The sequence below is a fragment of the Desmodus rotundus genome, chromosome 3, assembly GCF_022682495.2.
Source record: "Desmodus rotundus isolate HL8 chromosome 3, HLdesRot8A.1, whole genome shotgun sequence".
In the NCBI taxonomy this organism is placed as follows: domain Eukaryota; kingdom Metazoa; phylum Chordata; class Mammalia; order Chiroptera; family Phyllostomidae; genus Desmodus; species Desmodus rotundus.
Window position 1 is genome coordinate 83,085,706 of NC_071389.1, and position 27,071 is coordinate 83,112,776.

The window sequence follows — 27,071 nt, forward strand, 5'->3', positions numbered from 1 at the left end:
TGCAGGTGCTTTTGAGCTGCTGTCCTAGCACTGGAGCTCAAAGCAAGTCATTCCTTCAGCAAGTAAGTCCATGCACAAGCCCTTTATGAGGAATGCCTGGGTCTCCAGCAGCCTTGTCTCACCCAGACAGAATCCCCAGTGATTTTCACAGCCAGATGTGGGCAATCCTCTTCCCAGGACTGGTGGTCTAGGCTAGGAAGCTCGGGGTGGGGATGGGAACCCTTGCTCCTCAGTGGGGACCTCTGCTGCTGAGATATCCTCAATTCACATCCCCATCCCTCCCACCAGTTTTGGTGTGGTTTCTCCTTTGTGTCCTTAGTCACAAGAGTTCTGTTCAAAGGGTGGCTATTCTGTAACTTCGTTTAATGTTGATGTGGTTGTGGGAAGAGATGAGCACTGCATTTGACTACTCCCCCTTCTTGACCAGGAAAGGCTTTTTAAAGCTGAAACAGAGGCCACTGAGTTGAGATGTTTCTTCCTTTCTAATACAGGCACTTAATGTTACAAGTTTACCTCTAAGTACTGCTCTAACAGCAACCCACAAATCCCAGGTTTTTAAAATTCACTTCAAAAAACTTTTTTTCCCATTTTTTAATAGTTGGTATATATTAGTGTCAGGTGTACAACATACAGATTTGACATTTTTATACCTTACAATGTGATCACCTCCCTAATTCTAGAAATGTGTCACCATGAAAATTTATGACAGTATTAATGACTATATTCCCCTTCATCTTTTTCTCCTATCCCCCCACCCCTCCCCTTACGTTTCTGATTCTGTTTTTGTTTTTTAGATTCCACATATAACTGATACCATACGGTATTTGTCTCTGATTTATTTCACTTAGCATAATACTTTCTAGGTCCATCCATTTGTCACAAATGTCAAGATTTCATTCTTCTTATGGCTGTGCAAAAGATACATACATATTATATATGTAGTATATGATATATTACATATGTAATATGTATGTAGTATATTATATACTAATAGTATATATATTTCGTGTGTGTGTGTATGTATATATATATATATATATATATATATAAAATCTTTATCCACTTATCAACAGACACTGACGTTGCTTCCTTTTCTTGGGTATTATAAATAATGCTGCAATGAACATAGGGGTGCATTTTTTTTTGGCTTAGTCTTTTTGTTTTCTTTGGATAAATACCCAGAAGCAGAATTGCTGAGTCATATGGCAAATCTATATATGTATTTTTAATTTTTTTGAGGAACCTTCATACTGTTTCTCTGCATTCTCACCAACATGTTGTTGACTTTTTGAGAACAGCCACTCTGACCAGTGTGAGGTGGTGTCTCACTGTAGTTTTGATTTACATTTCCCTGATGATTAACAATGGTCAAATTACTTTCTAATTACACTTTAAATTTGTTCTTTCACTTGTCAGTTCCCCAGTATTTGGGGTTTTCAAGGATCTTTATTGATTTCTCATTTCATTCCACTGTGGCCAAAACCGTATTTTGTATGATGAACTCTTTTGAACTTACTGTTTTTAACAGGCCGTCACATTGTCTATCTTCATAAATGTCTCACGTGCACTTACGCACAGTTCACGCTCTGCTCTGGTGGGGTGGGATGCTCAAAAGTATCAATCGGGTCATAGGGATTGATACTGTCATTCAGGTCTACTATAATTTTGCTCATTTTCTTCCAAATTGTTCTATCAACTACAGAGGTACTAATATCTCTAATAATTTATTAGTCTATTTCTCCTTGAAGTTCTATTAGTTTTACTACCATGTGTTTTGAAGCTTTGTTATTAGGTGCAAAAACACTTAGGATTATGTCACTTTATATGCATTAATTGACATTATCAATGTGAAATGACTTTTTAAAATCCCTGCTAATACTCTCCACTCTGAAATCTATTTTGATATTAATATAACCACTCCAGTTTTTTTTGACTAGTGTTAGAATAGTATGTCCTTTTCCATCCTTTTACTTTTAACCATTTGTACACTTCATGAAGGCAGAATACACTTGGGTCTTTTCCCTTTAATCCAATCTGACAATCTTTGCCTTTTAATTGAGGTGTTTACTGTATTTAATGTGATTATTGATATGGTTAGCTTTGGTATTGTCTTACTTTTTGTTTTCTATTGACCCCATCTGTTTTCAGTTCTTTTACCTCTTCTGTCATTTTCTGGGTTAGTCAAATCCATTTTAAAATTCCATTTTATCTGTTAGTTTAATAACTACCATTACCTGTTTTGCTATTTTAGTGATTGTTTTAGGACTTACAGCATGTCTCTAAAATTTATCAGTCTACATTCCAATGATAATGTATCATTTCATGTATAGTACAAGAAAATTACAACAGCATGTTATAGTATACTTCCCCTCTAGTCTTTAAGCTATTATTATCATCCATTGTACCTTTACATAGGAGTATATTATAAAGTCCACAATATATTATGATGGCTTAAACAATGACCTTTTAGAGGTTTGAATAACAACTCATACATTTACCCATATAGTTACTATTTCTAGTGTTCTTCATTGCTGTTTAGATCCAGATTCCTATCCAGTATTATTTTCCTTCTGCCTGCAGAACGTCCTTTAACTTTCCTTGTAATGCCTGCTCTTTTGGTGAAGTCCTTCAGCTTTTCCAAGTTTGAAACCTCTTTATTTTTTAATCTATTATTTTCTCTTTTCCATGGTGTTCAGTGTACTATTAAGCCAATCCATTAAACTTTCAATTACAGTATTTTTAATTCCTAGATTTCCATTTAACACTTTCCCAATCTGGTTGGTTATTTTTACACATGGTCTTCAATGCCTCTTATTTCTTTAAATATACAACAGCCCTGGCTGGTGTAGCTCAGTGGGTTGAGCGCCGGCCTGAGAACCAAAATGTCACTGATGCGATCCCTGGTCAGGTGAGTTGCAGGCCAGGTCCCCAGCTGGGAGTGTTCAAGAAGCAACTGATCAATGTATCTCTCACACATCAATGTTTCTCTCCTTCCCCTCTCTCTAAAAATAAACAAAAAGTCCTTAAAAAAATACAGCATACTTATCATGTTTGATAACCTAAATATTTTGTCTTTGTAGACCTGCTTCTGTCCAACACTTTTGCTTGCCTATTTTGTTTGTGATTTTTGATTATGAACATTCCTTGTAACTATCACTGAGTTCCTCTGAAGACAATCTGTTTTACTTTTGCCAGTCACCTGGAAGGCACTAAAAACTTTTCATCACTTTAAATTTCTGGTTTGAGGTGCAAACACTGGGACTTGAGTTCATTGACACCGCCTTAAAGTTTGGCCATGGCTGCTTCCAGGTGGGAGAAGAAAGCATTCACGGGACCATGTAAAGACCGAATTGCAAAGGAAGAAGGAACTTAATGTCAAGAACAGTTTGTGTAGTTGTGGGGTCTCAACAAAAATTATTTTCTAGTGGAAAAATAAATTTACAACCCAAGACCTTATTTTTAGACCACCCAGGTTGTGTTAACAAACCAGCTACGAGCTGCTTGTGGATATACATATATCCTCTCAGGGGAGAGGTCTGCTCTCAGAAAGGCAATCTTCCTTGCTGTCCCGGGGGACAGGAGAGGTGAGGGGGAGGCAGGCAGGTTTATTCATGGTTCATCCTTAGTCTGTCCTTTTGAGGTCTCAACTCTGTGAGCTCTCCTATTAGCACGCACACTTAGGCAGGCCCTCAGCTCTGTCTGCTATTCTATTGCCCCTGCCCCCACACCAGGCTGAGAAAAGCAAAGTTGGATCTGACATTTCGCAAATATCCTAAATGTGAAAAGTGGCATCAGTACCCTAATTACATCTTTGAGTTCCTATTTCCATTAAAAAAATTTTAATTTAGCCTTTTAGAAGTGTTTATTTGCAGCTCATTGATACATTTTAAATAATGGTTTTTGATATGTATTCCAGAGGTTTTTGTTGTTTTCAGCTGGTCCTTACCAGCCATACAGCTAGGGGAAAAATTCTCTCAACTTGTTCCTTAACAACATACAGAACTCAAATACCCATCCTGATCCAGAGGCAGGAGAGTGAGAACAGTTAAGGAAGCAGCAGGCAGGAGATCAAGTCCTAAGATCCACAAGCAATGTGACCTCAGTATCTTATTTATACACTGTGCCTGTTTCCTCATAGGACTGATGTGAAGACTAAATGAGGTAATACACGCACAACACTTGAAGCAGGGGCTGGCTCTTACTATTATCATATGAAAAAGCTGCAATCATGCGCCTGAGTACAAGCACACATCTTACCAAACGATTCCATAACCCGTGATCCGTGGATCACCCTACCATGTAGTAACTCATACGCCTGTGCTTATACTGACAGGGAGAACAACTCTGAGCCGATTGTTGGACAGGCCCCACTGCAGTCCAGGATGGTCCCCTCCAGAGCAGGATGCTTCCCTAAGATACGTCATCGTCATACAAGTCTCAGAGAACACTCAGTCCTTTTACCACTAAGAAATGTGGAAAGTATAAATATAAACAAACATGATTATAAATTTTGTATTTTTATGGTGGACAGTCGTCATTTGCCCCAACAGCCATCTGAAGCCAATAGTCCTGATTATTAAAAATCACAAAGTTGTATAAATGTTCTCCTCCTTTTTGAAAACCATGTTCATTTTCTCTCCACGAAACAGGGCTGTCTGCAAAGCCTTGAACCGTCAACGTAACCCAAGGAGCTAACTTCGGCTCATCAAAGTAGCGACTAAAAAAGAAAGATAATCTTATAAATAGGAAGAATTAGGAATGTTCACTTTTTTTTAACTTACTCAGGATAAGTGCTATTTCTGATGTTCCAACAAAGCTTAGACCTTAAATTATATTTATAAAAATTAGGAGATGCAAATTAAATTCCTGATACTATATTGTGAATTCCATAAAGGTTAATCAATACACAATACACAAAACAAACTCAGCTTTTCCTACCTCCACTGTAGAAAATCATGTAAGATTCAAAGAACAATAAGAAAACCCCCAAAGTATATAATAGCTTCTCTCCCTTTAACTGCTGTTTTTAGAGTCTTTGTTAACTGAAACACTGCAGCATAATTTATCAGATTCTAAAAATTAAGTCTCCTTACTGAAGAAAATCAAAGTAGTAAACTAATAAATGTGAAAAAGAATGCTGGGTTTAAAAAGGAAAACCCTCAAGACTGTAATCTTAGACATTTTCAAAGTGAAGACTGAGAAGACATTCTCACTTTGTAAACTCTTCAGTATGGGATTTGAGTTTCCTGACATCAGAGACAATGTAGCCCTTATTTATATAATACCTCCCAAAATAAAAAAAAACTAATACTATTTTACATAATCCTTGGCATATTACTGATGCCCAGTGATTCACAAGATGTTGGAGCTGGAAATGATCTTAGACATGATTCGAATTTGTCAACTCCTTTCTTGTACCCTATTGAAAAGTGAGACATTTTGCAGAACTCCAATATTTAAAGCAGATCATGTCTTTCCTAGAGTATTGCTATTTTCTCAGACGACACTGTAACTTAAACTGCACCAAAATGATCCCGGGGAGCAGAACAAGAAAAATGAGCAGTTTTTTTTCAACAAGCACAGTTAAGCTCTGCTATTTGTCTTTCCATAAGGACAAGTAAATGGCAATAGAATTTTCCTATCACCATGGATAATTATGTCATTGAAGATGATAATGTTACTATACTGTGAGCCTAAGCCTGGAATAAAAAGGGAAATGTTTGTGACAGGACGCTGAGATTTGGAACAGTAGCACTGTTCCTAAAATGTCATGTTAGCACAGACAAGCAGGATGAAAAAGGCAAAAAGTGTTCCTACCACAGCTGTTCCAACAGGAGACATATCTTCTCTGGAAGTATGAAACCAGTGATCGTACACAAAGATGCTTTTGCCATCACTGTGCTTGGCTGAGGACAGCAATAAGTTGATATGAAATTACTAGGCTCATTATTTCTGTCACAAAAAAAGAGAGAAAACACATTTATATCCATCACATGATCACTTTCAAAGTATATTAAGCCCCTATTCAAAACAAGAAGCCAGAGCCCTGCGAGACCCCAGAGCTCGCGTACGCACAGGTCAGCGTTACTGAAGACGGCGCCCAGCCAGTCGAGCAGCTCCCCGGCACTGCAGGCCGCCTCCGGCTTGCCCCTGAGCTCGCTGCTCTGCAGCACTGGGCACTGCAGATCTGTCACCATGCTCACTGCTATTTTTGGCTGATGCTCCTGAATTCCATAATTGGAAAAGTATGACCTCATCGTTGATTCTTCTACACCTTAAAACAAACCATATAAGGCCATTTGAATAATATAAACAAGTTCCATAAATCCCTAAAACTACCCCATCCCATCTGAGAGTTATGGGATGCAGGTAGGATTAAGATAGAAGGAAGTTGTGCAAAGCTATATTCAAATTAAAATAATTTAAATTGCTTTCAGTTCTTTGTGCCAACATTCTGTAAACATTCCTCTTCTTTCACACTTTCTCTAGAAAAGCCTAGCACTTCCAGATTCAACTTATACAAGTTTCATCATTTGCTGTAATAAGAAAATTGCAATTTAAGTAACACCAAAAGCTTTGCTTATGTACAAACAAGTGAATTCTACAGAAAAAGGAATGTATTTCCACAATCTCTATAAAAGAAAAAGAAGAGGAACTGAACGATGATAGAATCACATTCAACCTTGTCTCTGAATCCACTAATTTAGTGCATCTTCAAGGGTTTTCCAACAGCCTTGGAAGACAGAAATAGTGGCCCCATTCACAGCAAACGGCAGGCTTTTTTACTGTTCAGTCTAAAGGAAATAATGTCTCCCTCCCTTCAGGGTAAAGGTCAACAGGCTTACTGCCCAATATAAAAGATTTGAGTTTCTTCAACTCCAGTCTCCTTTCCTGCAACATGTACGTGCCAGCATCACTTGGCCCACTGTGTCTCTCCCTGTAGGAATTAGGATTTGGTGGACTGGTGCAAATGCTGATACTCTGGCCACTGATGCTGCTTTCAGTAATAAAGTCCTCTGTGTCTGACCCATGTCTTATGCCAGCATCCACGAGACTGTGCAGGCTAACTTCTTAGCTTGCATGAGGGTAAAATCACAGAACTTTCATAGGTCCTGACAATCCCTTAAAATAATTAGGAATCTTAGAAACACAGAGCCCTCCAGAACTCAATGCATAGATGGCCCTCAATGAAGACTTCACGTGACTGAAATGTCAGCCTGTCTCTCTGCCCTCTGGTATCTCTACAAGTACAAGGAGAAGCACTGAAGAATTGCAGACCTCGGACTCACGCTAGCAACCCAGGGCACCCAGGGACCAAAAACTTCCCATGATGGGCAGAGAGGTGAGCATATTTCCACAATGGACCTGTGTGTTCCCTATTCTCCAAAAGAGAGGACCTCACTATCAGAATTATGGTGATCTGATACAGCATAATCTTATGATGGGCCAAAAACACAATACTAAAAGGAGCAAGGGACATGGCAAACATAAACAGATTAATATGTTTGGTGACCATCAAACTTTGAATTAAATTTATTGCTCTAATCAATTAAAACTTGCAACAAATTTAACCTAACATCTAATGGCATACCTGAATTTTACTGTGCAATAATGAATAAGCACTTTGTATATGTAACTCTGACTGATACTATTTTAAAACATTACAACTAAGGCTGTTAGAGATAAGCTGGAGGAAAGAAGGGGAGAAACAGATAAAGGTTAGTTGCTCAGCAGCCACTCTCCAGATCTCTGGATGTACATACAACCCGAGGAGACAGAGGCAGATGGCTGCACACACAGATTACCCTGAACTACGGTTCTGGGGGATGAGAGGGGCCAAAGCAGCTTTCTTAATAACGTTTACACGGTTAGGTACACAATATCCCTGACCATAGGGATGAAATCACCACTCAATTCCCCATTACTCCCCTTTAATTAACAATCAGATTTCAAAACCACTGTAGTATTTCATAATTTATTCTCCATACCTGTATGATGCCAAGCCAAAAGAAAATTGAATTTCAATGGCTTCTTTTCTTTGAAGGACCAAGATACTCTTTTATACTTCTTAGAATCCGGTTTAAAGGATAAGTCCATCAAATCAATGGAAATAACTTGAAAAATGAAAAGAGGAATAAATATTTCATTCATATGTAGCTGTATTACACTGTGGAAAAAGTATTGTTATTAAAAAAACAGAATTTTTGGAAATGTTATGGATAGTAAAAATTATTTTCTTCTCCTTACACTCTCTTTGTTTTACTAAATCAAAACTCTGCCTTTAATGGGCATTTCTAGCATTGAGAGCTAAAAACAGGTGTTTTTAATTCATACTTTTCCTAGGTCAAAGACCAAGGACAGAGTCAACTCTAATCTACCTCTGGATGTGGCTCCCTTTGCTACTGATGCCCAAGCCACACACTGCCAGCAGAAGGACATTTTTACTAGCAACCACAAAGACTTAGGCAGATCAAAGGAAATTCTTTACTAAGAACAAGTTGTGGACTCTTACCTTGGGTTCACTACTTTGAATTTTTGACCCAAAACATATACCTTACGGACCATGCCAATTCTATGATCTTTTAAGATGCAGCCTACAGCTGAAAAGAAATGGCATTATCTTATCCTCCCTGAAGCCCAACTGAGAGCCCTCTGAGTCAGAAGCTTTAAAGACAAGAAAAACCCTTACTTTTTCTGAACAAAGAAACAGAAGCAATTCAAACATTTAAATTTAAATTGTGAGAAGATTACTACCTTGTTAGAAACTGATAGAGTAAACATAATACTTACTAAATTTCATTATTTTTCTACCAGAATAACGAGATGGATGACCTTGAAGTCCAGTTTCTTCATAAGTGTCTTTATCCAGTGATAAAATTAATTTCCCTATAAATCAAATAATTCCCATAAAAGAGATGTCAAATTATAACATGTTCTATGACTAAAAGAAAGCAAGGCAAATTGAGCATTTAGGTATCAGAGCAATAAATCACATAAAAAGATTTTATTTAAAAGACAAGATATTATTTGTACATACAGACATCTTATTTATAATACAAGGCTACTGTTTATACATTACACATACAAGGATATTAATTATAATAGTGCAACTAGAAATTTATCCAAATTTCTACTGAAAAAGGAATGAACAAGTCATTGTATACCTCTTCCTTGGAATACCTTCAAGACATTAAAAACAGTACATTAGAACAACATGCACTGATATGGAAAGCTGTCTCTGATATATAGGTTGGGAAAAAAGCAAACTGAGAAAAAATATAATATGATGTAATATACGTTAAAAAAGAAGTACCTTTACATATGTTTATAAATTCATAGAAAATATCTAGAAGAATGAACACAACCTGTTAACAATAGTTCCTTCTAAGAAGGAGAGTTTAGAAGAAGGGGGATGAAGGGGGACCTTCACTTTATATACATCTGTATGATTTGACCTTTTTTTTTACAGCATGCACTTCATTTTTAATTGAAGAAAGAAGAAAAAATGAGTCAGTTGTTACCATTTGGCAGCAGAGCAACAGTATTATCTTCATCAATATTTGTATTGTATGTCAGGGCACAGCACGAACCTGTGAGAGAAAGCCCAGATGAGAAATTAAGAAAAAAAATCACACCTGCAAAATATTAGTGGATTATTTTTACATGATAATAAATCTTCAAGATTACTGCTCTAGTTCACTCAAAAACCTAAAACTTGTCACTGTTAACCTGTAGGACATGACAGACCAAGTACAGTCAGTCTAATCCCCTGCCCAAGACCTGTTTGTGCAAGCTGACTATCAACAGGCAGAAAATGGACTAAGGGTGGAACGTGTGTCTTTGGGGATGCTGGCAGAGAGGCACAAGGTGGAATATTAAGTAAGTGTACACACCTGAGAGGCAGAGTTCCAGGCTGAGGTTCAAAATGTGCCAGGAACTTCTATGAAGTTAAAGCTACTCAATCTCTCCCAGCCTCAATTTCCTCACCTGTAAAATGGGGATCACAGTCCTACTGCATAGAGCACAGGTGGCAAACACAAGGCCCACGGGCTGGATCCGGCCCTCCACCTTGTTTTATCCGGCCCGGCACCTTGCTTCTACCTGGGGGCAGCGCTGAGCTCTTGCTTAACAGTTAAGGAGTAGTTACATTTATACAGTCCTAAAATTACATTCAGCCCTTTGAAGGCAACCAGGAGGCTGATGTGGACCCCAGTGAAAATGAGTTTGACACCCCTGGCATAGAGTTATTGCAAGGGTTTAAATTGGGTAAGATATATAATAGTGCCTACTATATCTAGTGTCCACACTATTAAAAAAGTAGTATCAAGCTTCAAAACAGATGAAAGGAATAATGTTGATGAAACCAAAGACATAACATCCAGCTTCATAAGCATCCCCAGCAACATCAGAATGAGAGGAGCTCCAAGTAACTAGGATTCTTCATAGCTCCACTGCAGAGGACAAACAAGGGTCCTACAAGATTAAGTAAGTGGCTTACTTATAAGTATAGTAACTTATGTAGTGAGGGTGGGATCCCTAAAGAGTTTCTGAGAAACAGTTTCGAACAAGTGGCTCCCAGGAAACAAATGGAATAAATCAATCAACCCAGCAGATATGAAAAGGAATGAGGAGAGCAGAGGAGGGTGAGAGTCATAAAATCTAAGAAGACATCAAACCATGAGTACCCGTCTCCGTAAACAGCTGCCGTGGTCACCTCAGGAAATCAACCTTTTGAGGTAGCTGTTGTGGGAACTACTGAGACCAGTGTTTTTGCAGCCACACACCCAACAGCACTGTATCTGAATACACAGATCAAAAGGCTTTCCTCTTCATCAATCCTTGTTTTAAAATGAGGGATACCCTTTTGTTATACCACCCCCATGCAACACTTGTGGACAAGTGCCATCAGAAACCACCACTTAACAAGAGCACAAGAAAGGTGAGAATACTGAGATGGGGAGAGTGATGCAAGCACTTGACCACACAGACTATAAGCCCTACTTAAAACAAGGAAAGAACCCTTGTAAAGGGATCTAAGTATACTTCCTCATCTTGCCACATTCACAGACACTACACAGTTTTCTTACCTTTCTTTACAAAGGTATTGATGAATTCTTGTGTAATTAACTCATGAAGAGGTAAGTTCTTCACAAAGTAATAGGGTCCAGTTTCGGTAACCAGGTTTTTCAGTTCTTTTGGTAGTATCCCACATTCAGGAATCAGAAATGAAACCTATTGGAATGTGTAATATAAACCGGTCTTATTTTTCATATAGATCAATACCCAGGTTTTTAGGGATGATATAACATCATGAAGGCCGCTAACTATTCCTCCACAGATTTCTACAAAACTCTTATAAACTAACTTACCAATCTCATGAAAAGAAAAATCTGACAAGTTTTTCATTTCTGCATTCAAATGTACAGTACCAGATAGAGAATGAGCAAGAAAACTTTAATCGAAAGGTCATGTTAATATTTTATCTTTTATAAATAAGCAATGTATTTATATCCTGTCCCTTTTACTACTGTAGTTAAATTTTAGGAAAATATAGGACAATTGTATATCCCTGTATTTGTTTATCCCAGTACCAGGCTTGAATCAAAGGAATTGTCCCTTAGGGCATAAGCAATTTACCCCTTCAGAATCAAGTATTAAAAGGTTACTCAGAAGCATAAAGGCTCCTGGATCTTCTATTTTACAGGTAGAAAAATTCTACAGATCAGACCTGGCGAGTTAAGGCACATCCTGACTGTCAGTGGTGAGCTTTCCATCCAAAGCAGAGCTGTTAAACCTAAGTTTCACATGTTGCCTCAAGTGCTCCACGCCTTGAAAATCACTCTCCCAAAGCTTAAACACCAGTCTGTTCCAGGGTCAGCACTTGTGTCTCTGGAACACTGGCCAGTCAGGCCTCAGGGGAGATTAGGAAGATTAAGTTGATCAATTTAACGTACTGAAGGCTTAAACCATTACCATCTTAAGGCTTACTTTTTTGGACGTCCAGCCATTTAAATGTGTTAGTGAATACGGCCTTCTAGACACTTGACCAGGAATTTGGGCTGTTCTCCCCTACTCTCAGCAAATCCTGGATAAACCAAAAATTAACCTCACTGACGCCTCAACTTTCCACATCTGAGAAGAAGGCACTCCATGAGGATGACATTTTCAAGAAGCAATAGCCAATGTTACCAACCCCAAAAAGCTCTTCAGTTAGTTAGCAGGGCCACCACACCGAATTTCTCCCACAAGCTGCAGAAATAGCGCACTTTGCCTGGGAGACACAGAAAACAGCAGGCAGGCTAACCATAAGGTTTCCATGAGCTGTCCAGAAAGCAAGTAGTTTCCTGGGCCTGGACTCAGCATGATGCTCTGAAAGACCCACAGGCAGGTGAGACACGGAATTAAGTGCTGGAGAGGGGTCGAGAGTCTGGCTTCCATATGGAGCAAAAATAAGTTGTAAGCGGCCGGCCGGTGGCTACCCTTTGCAGCGATCACGCCCTCCTAACTTCCCACTCCGGCCGTGCCCCTCCTCCGAATGCAGAGCACCCGGGCAAGGACGGGAATAACCTGCCAGCGGCGTTTGGACCAGGCCAGGAGCAGACCGCCCCGCGCCCGGCGCATCCTGGGAGTTGTAGTCCTGCAGCTCCGCAAACCATTGGCTCGGAACGGCTAAAAGACAACACTTCCCAGCACACCCGGCGAGGGGACCACCCAAGCCACAGCGCCGCTCTCCCAAGTCTCTCCAGCTCGCGGGCCCAGGCGGCCGGACTCACCCTGTAGTTGTGATAGTGAGTCTCCACAAGATGCCTGTGGCGCGACTTGTCGTGGCCGAAGTTGGATTTCTCGCAGACCAGCAAATGCCGGGGTACCTCTCGCAGCCTGCGCAGCGTGGCCATGCTCTCCGGCGCGTACCGGCCCGTCCTCTTCCACTCGCCCCGCCCTCGTTCCTCGCCCCGCCTCACTCGCTGAGGCCGGCTCCCAGGTGGGGGTGGGGCTAATGGGCCACTCTAGGCTTGTTTGGAACTCATGAAAAAGCTCATTAATGAACATTTGATACTCCGCACCTGTGAACCTGGAACTTGACTTTTCAAAGCCACGTTTCTCGCCAAGCCCTCTATTCCTCTCAACTGCTGTCTCTTACCATAAATCCTCCCTGCGAGCGCACCCCACGCCCGTCTTGGTTCTTCCCAAAATACTAAGGAAGTTTGTTTAGGAAGGTAAATACACAACTTCTGTTTCCAGCCCTACAATAAGACGCTTTTGGGACCACCTTTAAGACCTTTTAAAAAATATCCGTCCGGAACCTCTTAATAATTGTTGCTGTTGGTGGTTACAGTGATAATTCATTTTCTATTTAACTCTTGTGACAACTATTACTATCACTACACTCTTCTCAGACTGGAGTATGCACAGCCCCAGTTCTGTGCAGAGAGGATGCATGCAGCAGAATATCTGTGGTACAACTTTCTGGAGCACTAACTTTGCTGTAAGATTTGGAAGAACTGAAGTTAAATAATTTACAAAGTAAGTATTAACAAATTTAAAACTAAGACAAAGCTGAAGTCACCTGGCAGTTACTGTCAGTAACTTGTGCTCGAAATGTCAGACTGTCTCCAAGAAAATGCTAAGAAAAACCTATTTCTGGTTATTTTAACTGGGAAAAATTATAAGGAATAGCAAGTCAATTGTAAAACTTTACCGATTTCCTAAATCACAATATAACATGTAGACATAAATTACAAATATTATATTAGGATGTAAAATGCTTAAAACATTGTTTCTTGGTCACTTCACAATTAAGTAGCAGTGGCTTCCCAGAAAGCAGTGACATCAGATAAGTGACTATCATGATTTTGGTGGCCTACCAACTGTGTTTGGAAGCTTTTCTAGCAAGCAGTTCGATTTAAAATGTTTTAAGTTTTTCAGACTGAATATAAAATTTATAAACATCAGCTGAAAAAATGTATTGAGAGATAAATACCTGTTATGCATTTTGGGTAATCAAAACTCAGAGGTGTCTTTCCAGGGAAACATTACTTGAGGATTTGTTCTATGAGGTGTGCCTGTATTACAAAATAGAAAGCAAAAGTCCCACTTATTTTACAGCTTAAAACTATAGCTTCGCCCTGGCTGGTGTGGCTCAGTGGATTGCATCCCAGCCTGCAAACCAAAAGGTCACTGGTATGATTCCCAGTCAGGGCACATGCGTGGGTTGTGGGCTAGGTCCCCAGTTGGGGGTGGGGAGAGGTAACTGATGGATGTATCTTGCACATTGATGTTTCTCTCCCTCTCTTTCTCCCCACCACTTCCCCTCTCTCTCGAGAAAGTAAGTAAGTAAAATCTTAAAAAACAACAATAACAAAAAACTATAGCTTCAAGTAAACTTGGGGCTGAGGAGTCCTTTCAGCCTACGTTCCCAGAGTTCTGTGCCTATACTGATTCCTTGCCAATATCATTCATTTCTCCCTCCCTCCCTGGGTCATTTCTATCAGCATACAAAAGCATGCCCTAAGGTACATTAAACAAAAAATACCTTGCATTTACCATGGTTTCTCTGCTCCATTAGAGCCACCTGTCCTCGTCTTCGCTCCTGAGCCCGTTCCATTCTAGCTTTCCTCTGCACTCCTTTATTGAGAAGTAGTAGTGCTGGCCAAATGCAAAGCAAGTTTCTGTTCTTATCTCACTCAGTCTTTTAGTTGCATTGGATACAGAGGCTCCATTTGAACTCTTCTTCCTTGCATTCCCTGTATATTCTCATTTTCTGATGCTCTGGCATCTGGAGTCTTGATGACTAGGAAGAGACCTTCCAGGGTTGTGAGCATGCCTTTCATTTGCAAACTAACCAATCCAGAGCCCACACCCTGCCACACTTCTTCTGTGGGCTGTTACACTCCAGGCTAATATCCCCATGCCCTCACTACCCCAAGGCCAGGTACCACACAACTGGGGATAGCCCCTGCACTCCAGAGTTTACTGAAATTATTCCAATTAGCTAATCCAAACCCTGCTTAGTCTCTTTACCCTGCCTCTCCCATTTCTTCCTAGAGTAAGGTTTTCCCTCACTCCCTTTGCTTCCTGACTGACTCAGGTGCTACCTCAGGTGGCTCTGTGTGGCCTGCCATGCCCTGTTTCTAGGGAATTGTGAGTAAAAACTTCTTCATGACGGTCATTGCAGTGTCTGCATGTCTCACCATACCTGATTAGAGCAAATCTCTTGGGTAAATTGAAACACTTTTTTCTGGACTTTTGAGACCCAATCCCCTCACCTGGATTTCCTCCCACCTCTCCTACTTCTCCTCCTTCACTAGATCTCTGGGGATCCTCAGCCCCCTTCTCTTTCCTGTCTGGCCTCTGTTCTCTTCCACAACAATCTCACAGCTTTCAATACAACTGTCTGCTGAAAAATGCCTGGTTCTCTTCCATGGGGTGAGCCCCTGGGAGTCATGCTTGACTCTTTTCCCTTCTGCGATTCCTTGTTGGCTTGCCTGCAACGTGCATCCTGGTTGCAGCCTCTTCTCATTCTCTCCATTCCTACAACCAGTATCAGCCACCGTCCTCTCTTTCTGGTCTTTTGCTAAACACAGCCTCCTGACCATCTCTCAGCTTCCTGTCTTGCCCTACTACATTCCACTCTCCACTCAGAATCCAGAGTGATCTCTTGAAAACATGAAAAACATGATATATGCCACCCACTCCCTACTTAAACCCACTACTGGTTTCTCATTGCAGTAGTATAAAAGCTTAGATAAACTGGTCCCTGCCTACCTCTGTGGCCTTGAGGCAGGAAATAGGAAGGAAGAAATTCCAGAGGTGCCCTAGGGCTAAGACAAAGCACATCAATACATGACAGAGACCCTGTTCTAAGACCAGTTTTTTCCACTTTCTGGAAAAGCACTGAATCGTGGTGAATCATGAATGCATCTGTGCAGAAGATGCTACAAGACCCCTGCTTCATTATAATATCATTATAATAAATCAATACTGTGCGACCTGCTTCCCAGGTGGCCAATCAAGGAAAATCATGGGAGACCACATGCACAGTAGCTTTAAAGTAATATAACTACTTGTACGTGCGCAATAAACCCCCCGCCAAAACTAGCCAGGACATATCCTCCCTATAAGAATAGAATCCCTCCAGCCCCTGAGGTCAATCTCTGCTCAGAGTTAGCCTGCTCCCATTTTCTGTGGAGTGTACTATTGCTTAATTAAACTGGTCTCACTCTTTCTGCTATAAACTCTCTGTGTGTTTGGTTCAATTCTTTTTTCTGTGATGACCAAGAACCTGGTTACCTGTGCCCACGTGCAACAGCCTCATCTCCTACCATAGCCCATCCTTGCTTGTTTTGATACTTTTTATTATGTGTCAGATTTTCTGGTTTCTAGAACTGAAAGCCACCTTAACTGACAAAACAGATCGTAGAATCTGGAGCACAGGGCCTAGAAGGAAAAGTCTAAGAGAATGAAGGGAGGGAGAGAGGTGTTGAGCAGTGCCTTGGAGAGCCTTCCTTTTACTAGGAGGGACACGTGGTTTCCGACTTCGCCTTCTCATCCCCACTGGGTGGTGGAGGTGATGGGCCAGGAGGGCTGGAGTCAGGCTGGGTTGATCCTCCCACCCAGCTTAGCTTCCAGAGCCCTCCCAGGGGACAGGGAATCGGTCCTGGGCTTGGTATGGAGGACTCCCCTGTGCAGCCTGCCAAATGAGTTCTGTGGGGGGATGGCCTACTGTGGATCTCAGGCTGGAGTGGGGTTGTTGCCCCAAGGCGACCTGGAGACCCCTCCACCCCAGGGCAAGGCAGGAGGGGGGGCCCAAGGGGAGGTGGATCAACAACAACCTCCCCCCAGCCCCTCCCCCACCTGGGGCCATGAAACTGGGCAAGGAGAAACTGGAGTGAAACCCAGAGGAGGAGTTGAGTGAGGACTTGAGAGCTCTGCAGAAAGACCTTGAGCAAATTGCCAAGCTCCTGAAGCCGAAGAGGATCACCCTGGGATACGCCCAGGCTGATGTGGCTCATCCTGGCAATTCCCTTTGGGAAGGTGTTCAGCCAAACCACTGCCTGCTGCATTGAGCCTCTGCAGCTCAGTCTGAAGAACAGGTGTAAGCTGAGGCCCTTGCTGCGGAAGTGGGTGGAGGAAGATGAAAATGACGAGGATCTACAGGAGATACACAGAGCAGGGACCCGTGTGCAGGCCCCATAGAGAAAGTGAACGAGTATGGAGAACTTAGTAGGGGCAACCTGGAGAACAGGTTCCAGCAGTGACTGAAGCCCACCCTGCAGCAGATCAGCCAAATTGCCCCCAGCTCCAGCTACAGAAGGACATGGTCTGGGTAGTGTTCTCCAACTGTTGCCAGAAGGGCAAACGATCAGGTAGAGACTGTTCTCCACAAGATTTTGAGGTTGCTGGGCCTCCTGTCTCAGGCGAACCAGTATCCTTTCCTCTGGCACCACGGACCACTTAGCAGGCCCTCACTTCACTGTGCTGTATTCCTCGTTCACTTTCCCTGAAGGTGAAGCCTTTCCCTCTGTGTCTGCCACTCTGGGCTCTCATACATTCAAACTGAAGTGCCTTCCTTCCCAGGACAGGGGAGAGCAAGAGAGAGAACCCTGACAATTGTTCCAGGGTTTGGGGATTAAGTTCTTTCTTCGCTGTGGAATTGGGAACACAAACGGTACAGGGGCCCGGAGTTTGGGGAACTGGTTGGATGGAAAGTGAAGTTCAATGAGGCTCTTGATTTTAATCCCCACATCACTTATCACTTTGATCTTAAATAAAGAATGCTGGGGGGTGGGGAGAGAGAGAGAGAGAGAAGGAGAGAGGCACCAGAAAATAAAAGGCTTAAAAAGAAAAAAAGGGGGAAAATGCACAGGGTGGAAATATAGATAGATAGATAGATAGATAGAGATATATACCCAAAATAATATAGTAACAAGTGAATTTTTTAAAAACCAAGCTAACAGGCTTGCAAAGAAATAAAAATACCTTTGATTGTATTCTAAAACTAAACAAAATACACCTGGTAAATCTAAAAGAACAAAAATTTTACATATCACATTTGGGGCTACAATGCAATAAAATCAGAAAGAACAATTTAAAGATGCTTAACTCCTTGAAAATGTTAAACTGTTCTTTTAAGTAAATTAATGCCTGGGGTCAGGTGCAAATCCGAAACACAATTACAGTGCCTACAACTATAAATGCAAATCTATCACTGTGGTATATGCAGTGGTGGTGGAAGGAGAGAGCTCACCAACCCAGGTGAGAGAGGCTCCAGGGGTGCCCAGCATTGGTGCCCAGCATTGGTGCCCAGCATTGTCCTGCAGTCATTTAATATCATCTCATTATAAGTGGGAGCAGCAGTGAAGGCCCTGCTGGGAACTGTTACTGTTGCAAATGCCAGTAATAAATCAGAGGGCTCCCTCCTGTTGAGCTTGAACTTGACCTCACAGACCTTTCCAGTGCAGGGCCTTGAGACAACCATGAGAAATGGACCTGAGTGGGTGTACAAGAGCAAAACTGCCCGCTGACGGAAGGCACAGTGGGAACAGGATCCAGCAGCTGCAATGGAAAAGAACTAATGGTCCCCAACAAGAATATGTGATCCACCCCATAAGACTTGAATCTCAGAAGTTCTAATAAGGGTTCAGAATCAGAACATATTTTCTCTTTCCTCGGCTTTTCTCCCTCTGACTGGTTGGAAATCAGTGCAGCACACAAACATTAAAAATGGCAACTATAGCCCTGGCTGGTGTGGCTCAGTTGACTACCTGAGTGCCGGCCTGTGAACCAAAAGGTCACTGGCTTGATTCCCAGTCAGGGCACATGCCTGGGTTGCAGTCCAGATTCCCAGATGGGCGCATGTGAGAGGCAACTGATCGATGTATCTCTCACACATTGATGTTTCTCTCCTTCTCTTTCTCCCTCCCTTCCCCCTCTCTAAAAGTAAATAAATAAACTCTTTAAAGAAAAAATATAGGTTCCTCACCTCTGCCCCAGGCCAACCAAAACCATCTCCAGGGGTGAGGCCTAGGAATCTTAAAAAAAAGAAAAAGAAAAAGGCAACTATAGCCCTGGCTGATATGACCCAGTTGGTGAGCATCATCCAGTACACTGAAAGGTTGTGGGTTCAATCCCTGGTCAGGGCATGTATGCCAAGAAGCAACCAATTGATGTTTCTTGCTCCCCCATCCTCTTATTCCCTCTCTAAAAGCAATGAAAAAATGTCCTTGAGTGAGGATTAAAAAAATGGCAACTATATAAGCTATGTCAGTACTGGAAGTGTACAAATGAAAGAGTATTTCAAAAGCAGAACACTAAACCATATTATTTGTCAACTGTAGCTCAATAAATCTGAGGGGGAAAGCAGATCACAAGAGAGTCACAAAGTGATTAAAGCTCTGTTACATATGTTCATAAACAAGTTTAGTGGAGAATTGGAAATGGTTGAAATTTTTAAAAATATTTATATTTTTAGAGAGCGGGGAAAGGAGGGAGAAAGAGAAGAGTGAGAAACATTGATTGGCTGTCTTCTGTACACACCTGGATGAGTGATCAAACCTGCAACCTAGGCATGTGCACTGACCAGGAATCGAATGCATGACCTTTTGCTTTGTGGGACAAGGTCCAACCAACAGCCACACTGTCCAGGATTAAATTTTTTATAAGGCAAATGTTTTTAGTTTGTTTAAAATTGAAAACATGTTTAGAAATGAATTGGTATATAGAAATTTTAAATCTTAGCTATTCAGAAACTTCAAATATCTAGAATGAGGCATTTCTGCATTACTCAGATTTTACTATAGTTTGAAAATTATTAATCCATAATAGAGTTGATGAAATACTATACATTTACAGAGAAAGGAACAAATACTATAATGTTATATATAATTACTGATAAATGTATACTAATATTGTATATAATATTACATATCCAATATTGAACACCCATAATGAATCAGACACTGCTCTATGGCATTGTAAAATGTCATCATTTCACAAGAATCCTCTACAAGATGGGTTTTATTTTCTTTAATTTAGAGACTAATTAGTAAACAATATGTGGAATCAAATAAGAAACTCTTTAAAACCTGAAAGGCTCTCAAAATATACAATGTTGACTGAGAAACTCAGGTTACAGAAAGTGCATATAACACATACATTTGTAGAAAGCTTAAAAACTTACAAAGTTAAATAATATATTATTGAGAGAAGTATGTATAGTAAATTTACAATGGAAGTCAAAGGAATAATGATTGTTTAAAACTTCAGAGGAGCGAATATCCTAAGAGGGAAGGCAAAGTGTTACACAGGGAAGAACCAGATAGGTGGCCTCCAAGGCAGTGGTGAAGTTTTATTTATTACACAGGTGACAGGTTCAGACTATTTATTTTACTTTTCTTTATACCATATTATACTATTTTGAATGTAGAAAATAGTTCTTGATAACTCAAAAAATGTTGGAACAACTTTATTGAGATACAATAAGTATACCATACAATTCATTCATTTAAAGTGTACGATTTAGTGATTTTTAGTATATTCACGGATAGGTGCAACCAACACCACAGTCGATTCTAGGACATTTTCATTACCTCAAAAAGAAGCACCCTTTATCTATCACCCTCCTATCCTTTCCACCCTTCTCTCCTGCCCCTAAGCAACCACTAATTTCCTTTCTGTCTCTGTAGATTTGTCTTTGCTGGGCAGTTCATGTGAATTAAATCATATAATTCATAGACTTTTGTGACTGGCTTCTTTCACATAGCATAATGTTTTCAAGATTGATCTGTATTATAACATAAATCACTACTTTATTTCTTTTTTGCTGATGTAATAATTTTTAAAATGCTTTATCTTGAATACTGGTACTTGCAGAAAAATAGCTTAATGAGAAGGAAATGAGAAAGATTAAGATTTCTCTGGAGCTCTAAAGGATCTTAAACTACTTTCAAGATCTTTAGAGGTGAATGAATAGGTTAACAATGAGATCAAGGAAGAAATCAAGATACCTTGAGACAAATGAAAATGAAAGCACAACAATCCATGGGACACTGAGGAAGCAATCCTAAGAGGGAAATTCATAGCAATACAGACCAATGTCAAGAAACAAGAAAAATCTCAAACAATCTAACCTCACACTTAAGGGCACTTTCTAAAGAACAACAAACACAGCCCAAAGTGAGTAAAAGGAAGGAAATAATAAAGGTCAGAGCAAAAATAAACAAAATGGAGTCTTAAAAAATACAAAAGTCAATGAAACCAAGAGCTGTTTTTTTGAAATGATAAACAAGATTGATAAACCTGTAACCAAACACATCGAGAAAAAAAGAGAGAGGACCTAAATAAATAAAATCAGAAATGAAAGAGAAGAAGTATCAACTGACATCACAAAGGATTATAAGAAAATATTATGAAGGTTGCATAGTGGTAGAATAATACTTTACCCAAACACACCTGAAAGAAAGGATGCCATGTGTATCAGCAGACACTGTATCCCAATCCTTTCTGTTCATGCTGCTTTCTTGATTCTTATCTCCATGCCATCAGCAGGTTGGGTAACTCATTTCTAAGGTCAAACGTCAACATCATGGCATTTTAAGTGTTTCAATGTGGATCTCACACAGTTGCCATTGAGAAAGTAGCATGACTCTAAAGGAAATACTGGCATTATGCAGCAGATCAGTTTGGTCTCGCTTGAGAGCCAGTCTTCATATTTCTCTATTCCCTAGCACTGACCCTAAGTTGAACAGATGGAGAGTGGTCTTGATTGACGAAGGATAAACTGGTAAAGAAAGCTAAAGGTTGAGATACTGAGTATATATCGTTGTGTTTAAGCTTAGCAGGGTCCTTTTGAGTTTGTTTTATAGCTTATTAGGTTAAGTAGTTTGCACTATTTTTGCAATAAATTTATGGAAAACTTCAGTTATTTGTTTTGTTTCTTGCTGGTGTATATAAATGAATGCTAAAAGTTTGGTATTTTTTACCTCACATAAATGTTAACATGCACAGAAAGCTGTAAATCCGATAACATATGATGTGAATGATATTTTATGAAGTTATTTTCTATGGTATCTACATAAAATTCCTCGTATTTACAAAAAGAACAAAGAAAATATTACAAACAACTATATGTCAACAGATTGGACACTCTGGAAACAATGAATACATTCCCAGAAACTTGCAAGCTTACAAGACTGAATCAAGAGGAAAAAGAAAATCTGAACAGACTGATTACAGCCCACAAAATTGAAGCAATAATTTAAAAACTGCCAACAAATAAAAGTCCTGGACCCATGGCTTCAGAGATGAATTTTACCAAACATTCAAAGAAGAGCTAACACCTATTCTTCTCAAATTATTCCAAAAAATTCAAGCAGTGGGAAGACTCCCAAGCTCATTTTACAAGGCCAGTATTATCCTAATTCCAAAACTACATAAAGAGACTATAAAGAAAAAGAAATTATGGACCAATATCCCTGATGAACATGGATGTAAAAATCCTCAACAAAATATTAGCAAACTGAATTCAGCAATTCATTTAAAAGATTATATATAATGATCAAGTGGGATTTATTGCTGGGATGCAAGGTTGGTATAATATCTGCAAATCAACACATCAACAAAATGAAGGGTAGAAATTATATATTCATATCAATAGATGCAGAAAAGTGTTTGACAAAATCTAGCACCCATTTATGATATAAACTCTCAGCAAAGTGGGAATAGAGTGAACACACTTCAACATAATAAAGGTCATATATGGCAAATCCACACCTAACACCATATTAAATGAGGAAAAACTAAAACAAGACAGGGATGTTCACGTCCACCACTGTTATTCAACATGGTACTGGAAGTCCTAGCCACAGCAATCACACAAGAAGAAGAAGTAAAAAGCACCCAAATTGGAAATAAATAAGTAAAACTGTCTTTATTTGAAGATGACATGATACTGTGCATAGAGAATCCTAAGGATTCCACCAAAAAACTACTAAAACTGATCAATTAATTCAGTTAAGTAGCAGGATATAAAATTAACATTCAGAAAGTGGTTGTATTTTTATATAGCAGTAGTGAACTATTAGAAAGAGAAACTAAGAAAACAATCCTATTCATAATTGCCTTAAAAAATAAAATACCTATGAAAATTTTTGTTAAAGATTTTATTTATTTATTTTTAGAGGGAAAGGGAAAGAGAGGAGAGAAACATCAATGTGTGGTTGCCTCTCTCATGCCCCCCACTGGGGACCTGGCCTGCAACCCAGGCATGTGCCCTGACTGGGAACCGAGGTAGTGACCCTTGGTTCACCAGCCAGCACTCAATCCACTGAACCACACCAGCCAGGGCTGTATGAAAAAAATTAACTAAAGAGGTAAAAAACATGTACTCGAAAAACAATAAAACATTGAAGAAGGAATTGAAAAAATATACAAATAAGTGGAAGCATACACCATGCTCATGGATAGGAAGAATTAACATCATTAAAATATCCATCCTACCCAAAGCAGTCTATAGAGTCAGTGCAATTATCAAAGTATCAATGGTGTTTTTCACAGAACTAGAACAGATAATCCAAAACTTTATATGGCACCACAAAAGACCCTGAACAGCCACAGCAATCTTGAGAAAGAAGAACAAAGTTGGAGGTATCATGCTACCTGTATCAAACTATACTACAAAGCAATAGTAATCAAAACAGCATGGTACTGGTGTAAAAACAGACACATAGATCAATGGAACAAAGTAGAGAGCCCAGAAATAAACTCACATCTATATGGTCAACTAATATAAGACAAAGTGGGCAAGAATATACAATGGATTAAATATAGTGTATTTAATAAATGCTATTGGGAAAATTGGACAGATACATGCAAAAACAATGAAACTAGACCACCTTCTTACACCAAATACTAGAATAAACTCAAAATGGATTAAAGACTTAAATAATAGACTCAAAACCATAAGCTCGTAGAAGATAAAATAGGCAGTAAACTCTCTGACATTTCTTGTAACAATATTTTTTCTGATATATCTCCTCAGGCAATGAAAACAAAATTAAAAATAAACAAATGGGACTACATCAAACTAAAAAGTTTTTGCATAGCAAAGGAAACCATTGACAAGCTGCTGAATGAAAGAATATATTCCCCAATGACACATATGATAAGGGATTAACATCCAAAATGTATAAAGAACTCATACAACTCAACACCAAAAAAGCAAACAATCCAATTAAAATATGGGCAGAGGACCCAAATAGATACTTCTCCAAAGAGGACATAAGGATGGCCAATAGACATGTGAAAAGATGCTCAACATCACTAATCATCAGAGAAAGACATATTAAAACCACAATGTGACACCAACTCACACCTGTAAGAATGCTACCATCAGTAAATCAACAAACAAGTGCTGGTGAGGATGTGGAGAAAAGGGAATGCTCATGCACTATTGACGGGAATGCAGTTTGGTGCAGCCACTATGGAAAACAGTATGGAAGTTTCTCAGAAAATTAAAAAATGGAACTGTCTCATGACCCAGTGATTCCACTTACAGTTATTTGCCCGAAGAAATCCAAAACACTAATTCAAAATGATATATACATCCATATGTCCATTACAGCATTAGTTACAATAGCCAAGATGTGGGAGTAACCTAAGTGTCCATCAGTAGATGAGTGGATAAAAAAAGCTCTGGTCCATATATACAATGGAATATTACTCAGCCATGAAAAGAATGACATCTTACCATTTGTGAAAGTATGGATGTACCTAGAGGATATTATGCTACATGAAATAAGTCAGGCAGAGAAATATAAATACCATATGATTTCACTTATATGTGGAATCTACAAAAGCAAAATAAATGAACAATTTAAAACATAAACAAACTCATTGATCCATAGAATAGACTGATGGTTGCCAGACCGGGGTGGGGGGGGGCGGTGTTGAGAGGATGGGTGAAAAGGGGGAAAGGATTTGGACATACAAACTGGTAGTTACAGAAGAGTCATGGGTATGTAAAGTACAGCATAGGGAATATAGTCAATAATATTTTAGTAACTATGTATAGTGCCATGTCAGTATTGGAAATATCAGGGGATCACTTTTAAAGTATATGATTGTCTAACCACTGTGCTATATGCTTGACACCAATACAAAATTACATTGAATATTAACTTTATTTGAAATATAAAATTTTAATTAAAAAAAGATCTCTAGAAATGGGTGGCATTGATTCTTATACCAGAATATAACTTACTTTCCCCAAACTTCTGAAATAATCAGCTGTGGGGTGAATTTTTGATTACCAAATGAATGTGAATGAGGTGGGCAGTGGTAGAAAAGTTATTTTACTAGGAAAGGAACAAAAAAAACATGAAAGAAACAGAGCAATGGTGGGGAGGGAAGAAAGGTGAGGTCAGAGCTGCTTAAAGCAGAAAGCTTTGAACAGTGAAAAAGAATAAAAGCTGGGGCACAGACTCTAAGGGGAAGAAAGAAGGTGACTAGGTAAGAACATTGCGTGAGATAAATTTCCAAATTCTCCAACAGCTTCAGTCATTGCCCTGGGGCTGGTGGAATGGGTGGATGCAGCCGAAGCCTAATTGTCAGGCAGGAATGGGGGTACAGGTGGCATCATTGTTAGCATGGACATCCACAGAGCCAGGAGTGGAGCTTACCTATATTTGGCCTTCCTGCCCACTGGAAGTATTCGTTTATTCAGTCATCAACCTCTTAAATAAGTGTCTGCTCTGTGTCAGACACTGTGCTAAGCACCAAAGACTATCTCTCTGTCCCTGCTTTAAAGTGATTTGCCATCTCATAGGGAAAATATTTATTATTTCTTTTCCATCTCCCCACATTCCTGAAAGTGTATTCCATATAGAAGGGGCAAGTTGCAGTTATTGTTAATAATTGAAGAAATGAAGCTTTTTACTTTCAGAGTTTTTACAAAAATTCAATACCTAAGATGTAGAACTATTTATCTTTGCTTTCTTTAAAATTAATAATATAACAAAATAGAAAATCAAAACCTCTATTTTTCCAGTATTAAAAGTTCACATTGATATGAGTCAGTCTTTTTCTTCTACAATATCCGTGGACTTAGGAACTTTACATGTATGTAAAAGGTGGCTGAGGGTGCAGAGAAAAAGAAACATGTGACACACGTGCTATCCTTTCCTTGCATTTCAAATTACTGTGATGACTAATAACAGATTTATGGATCTGAAATTTTTCTGTGACATTTGTTTACAATTAAAGAGTGCATTCCCTCTCCTTTATTCTTCTTGAATCCAGGCATAGTCCTGAGCAGCCATCAAAGCATTTCTGCGTAGAAGCTGGAATTCCCTCCCTGAAAATGTTTACTGGAAAAGAAAAAGAATGAAGTTGACTTGAGTCAGCTAACACTAGCCACAGTGCTTGCTTTCACCAAAGAGTGTTATTTTGTGTCTCTGGGAAGTCTGGCTCTCTTCACAGCTTCACAGTCCTGTTGGCCCTGGATTCAGCATACATAGTCGCATTTCAACACCATTGATGGCAAAGGGGACTGACCACCAATGCTTGCTGTGGACTAAGTCTTGGGAATGTATTGGGGTTGGAAGTCATGGCACTTTTTAATAATGCACATGACTATGAAAGTTAGGTGCAATGTATCTCTAGACTCAATTTATCACGTTCTTTTAACCAGCTGTGCCCTGCGATTGGTTTTTCTGATCATAGAAACTGAAAAGGCAAACTCCCGGTCAAGATGGCAACATAGGTAAACACAGCTCAACTCCTTGCACAACCACATCAAAATTACTACTAAATTATAGAAAAAGCATCACTCAGAACACTCAGAAATTCAGTTGAATGGAAGTCTGACAACTACGGAATTAAAGAAGCCACATTGATCCAGACAGGTAGCAGGGGCATAGATGAAGAATGGGCTGGTCCCACACCTGTGTGGTGGATAAAAATTCAGGAGGGATATCCCAGAAGCGAGGAGTCCTAACCCCACATCAGGACCCCAGACCAGGGTTCCAGTGCTAGGAAGATAAGTCCCCATACATTCTGACTGTAAAAACCAGTGG

At 39.7% G+C, this 27,071-nt stretch overlaps 1 protein-coding gene and 1 pseudogene across 2 annotated transcripts; one reads left to right on the top strand and one right to left on the bottom strand.

Annotated features, from left to right (window-relative positions):
- Nucleotides 1-238: 238 nt before the first annotated feature.
- Nucleotides 239-12,956, bottom strand: RPP40 (ribonuclease P/MRP subunit p40). 2 transcript variants are annotated; one of them, XM_071220972.1, is made up of 8 exons: nt 12,305-12,564; nt 11,088-11,232; nt 9,522-9,590; nt 8,791-8,886; nt 7,989-8,114; nt 6,076-6,274; nt 5,818-5,952; nt 239-4,717 (listed from the first exon to the last, which is right to left on the bottom strand). In XM_071220972.1, the coding sequence occupies exons 1-8, from the start codon at nt 12,305-12,307 to the stop codon at nt 4,519-4,521; spliced, it is 972 nt and encodes a 323-aa protein (XP_071077073.1). In that variant the 5' UTR covers nt 12,308-12,564; the 3' UTR covers nt 239-4,518. The 2 variants fall into 2 exon arrangements, with proteins under 2 accessions (XP_071077073.1, XP_024408154.1); XM_024552386.4 differs by lacking the exon at nt 12,305-12,564 and adding an exon at nt 12,774-12,956 and having other exon boundaries at nt 242-4,717.
- A 3,758-nt stretch (nt 12,957-16,714) lies between these two features.
- LOC112297584 (POU domain, class 5, transcription factor 1 pseudogene) lies at nt 16,715-17,607 on the top strand (annotated as a pseudogene).
- The last annotated feature ends 9,464 nt before the right edge of the window (nt 17,608-27,071 follow it).

Coding starts and splice junctions, on each gene's coding strand:
- RPP40 (XM_024552386.4), bottom strand. CDS start 12,896: ATGGCCACGCTGCGCAGGCTGCGAGAGGTACCCCGGCATTTGCTGGTC. Junction 8,115..8,790: donor TAGAAAAATAATGAAATTTA/GTAAGTATTATG, acceptor TCATTTTTCAAG/TTATTTCCATTGATTTGATG. Junction 5,953..6,075: donor GTCTTCAGTAACGCTGACCT/GTGCGTACGCGA, acceptor TTTTTGTGACAG/AAATAATGAGCCTAGTAATT.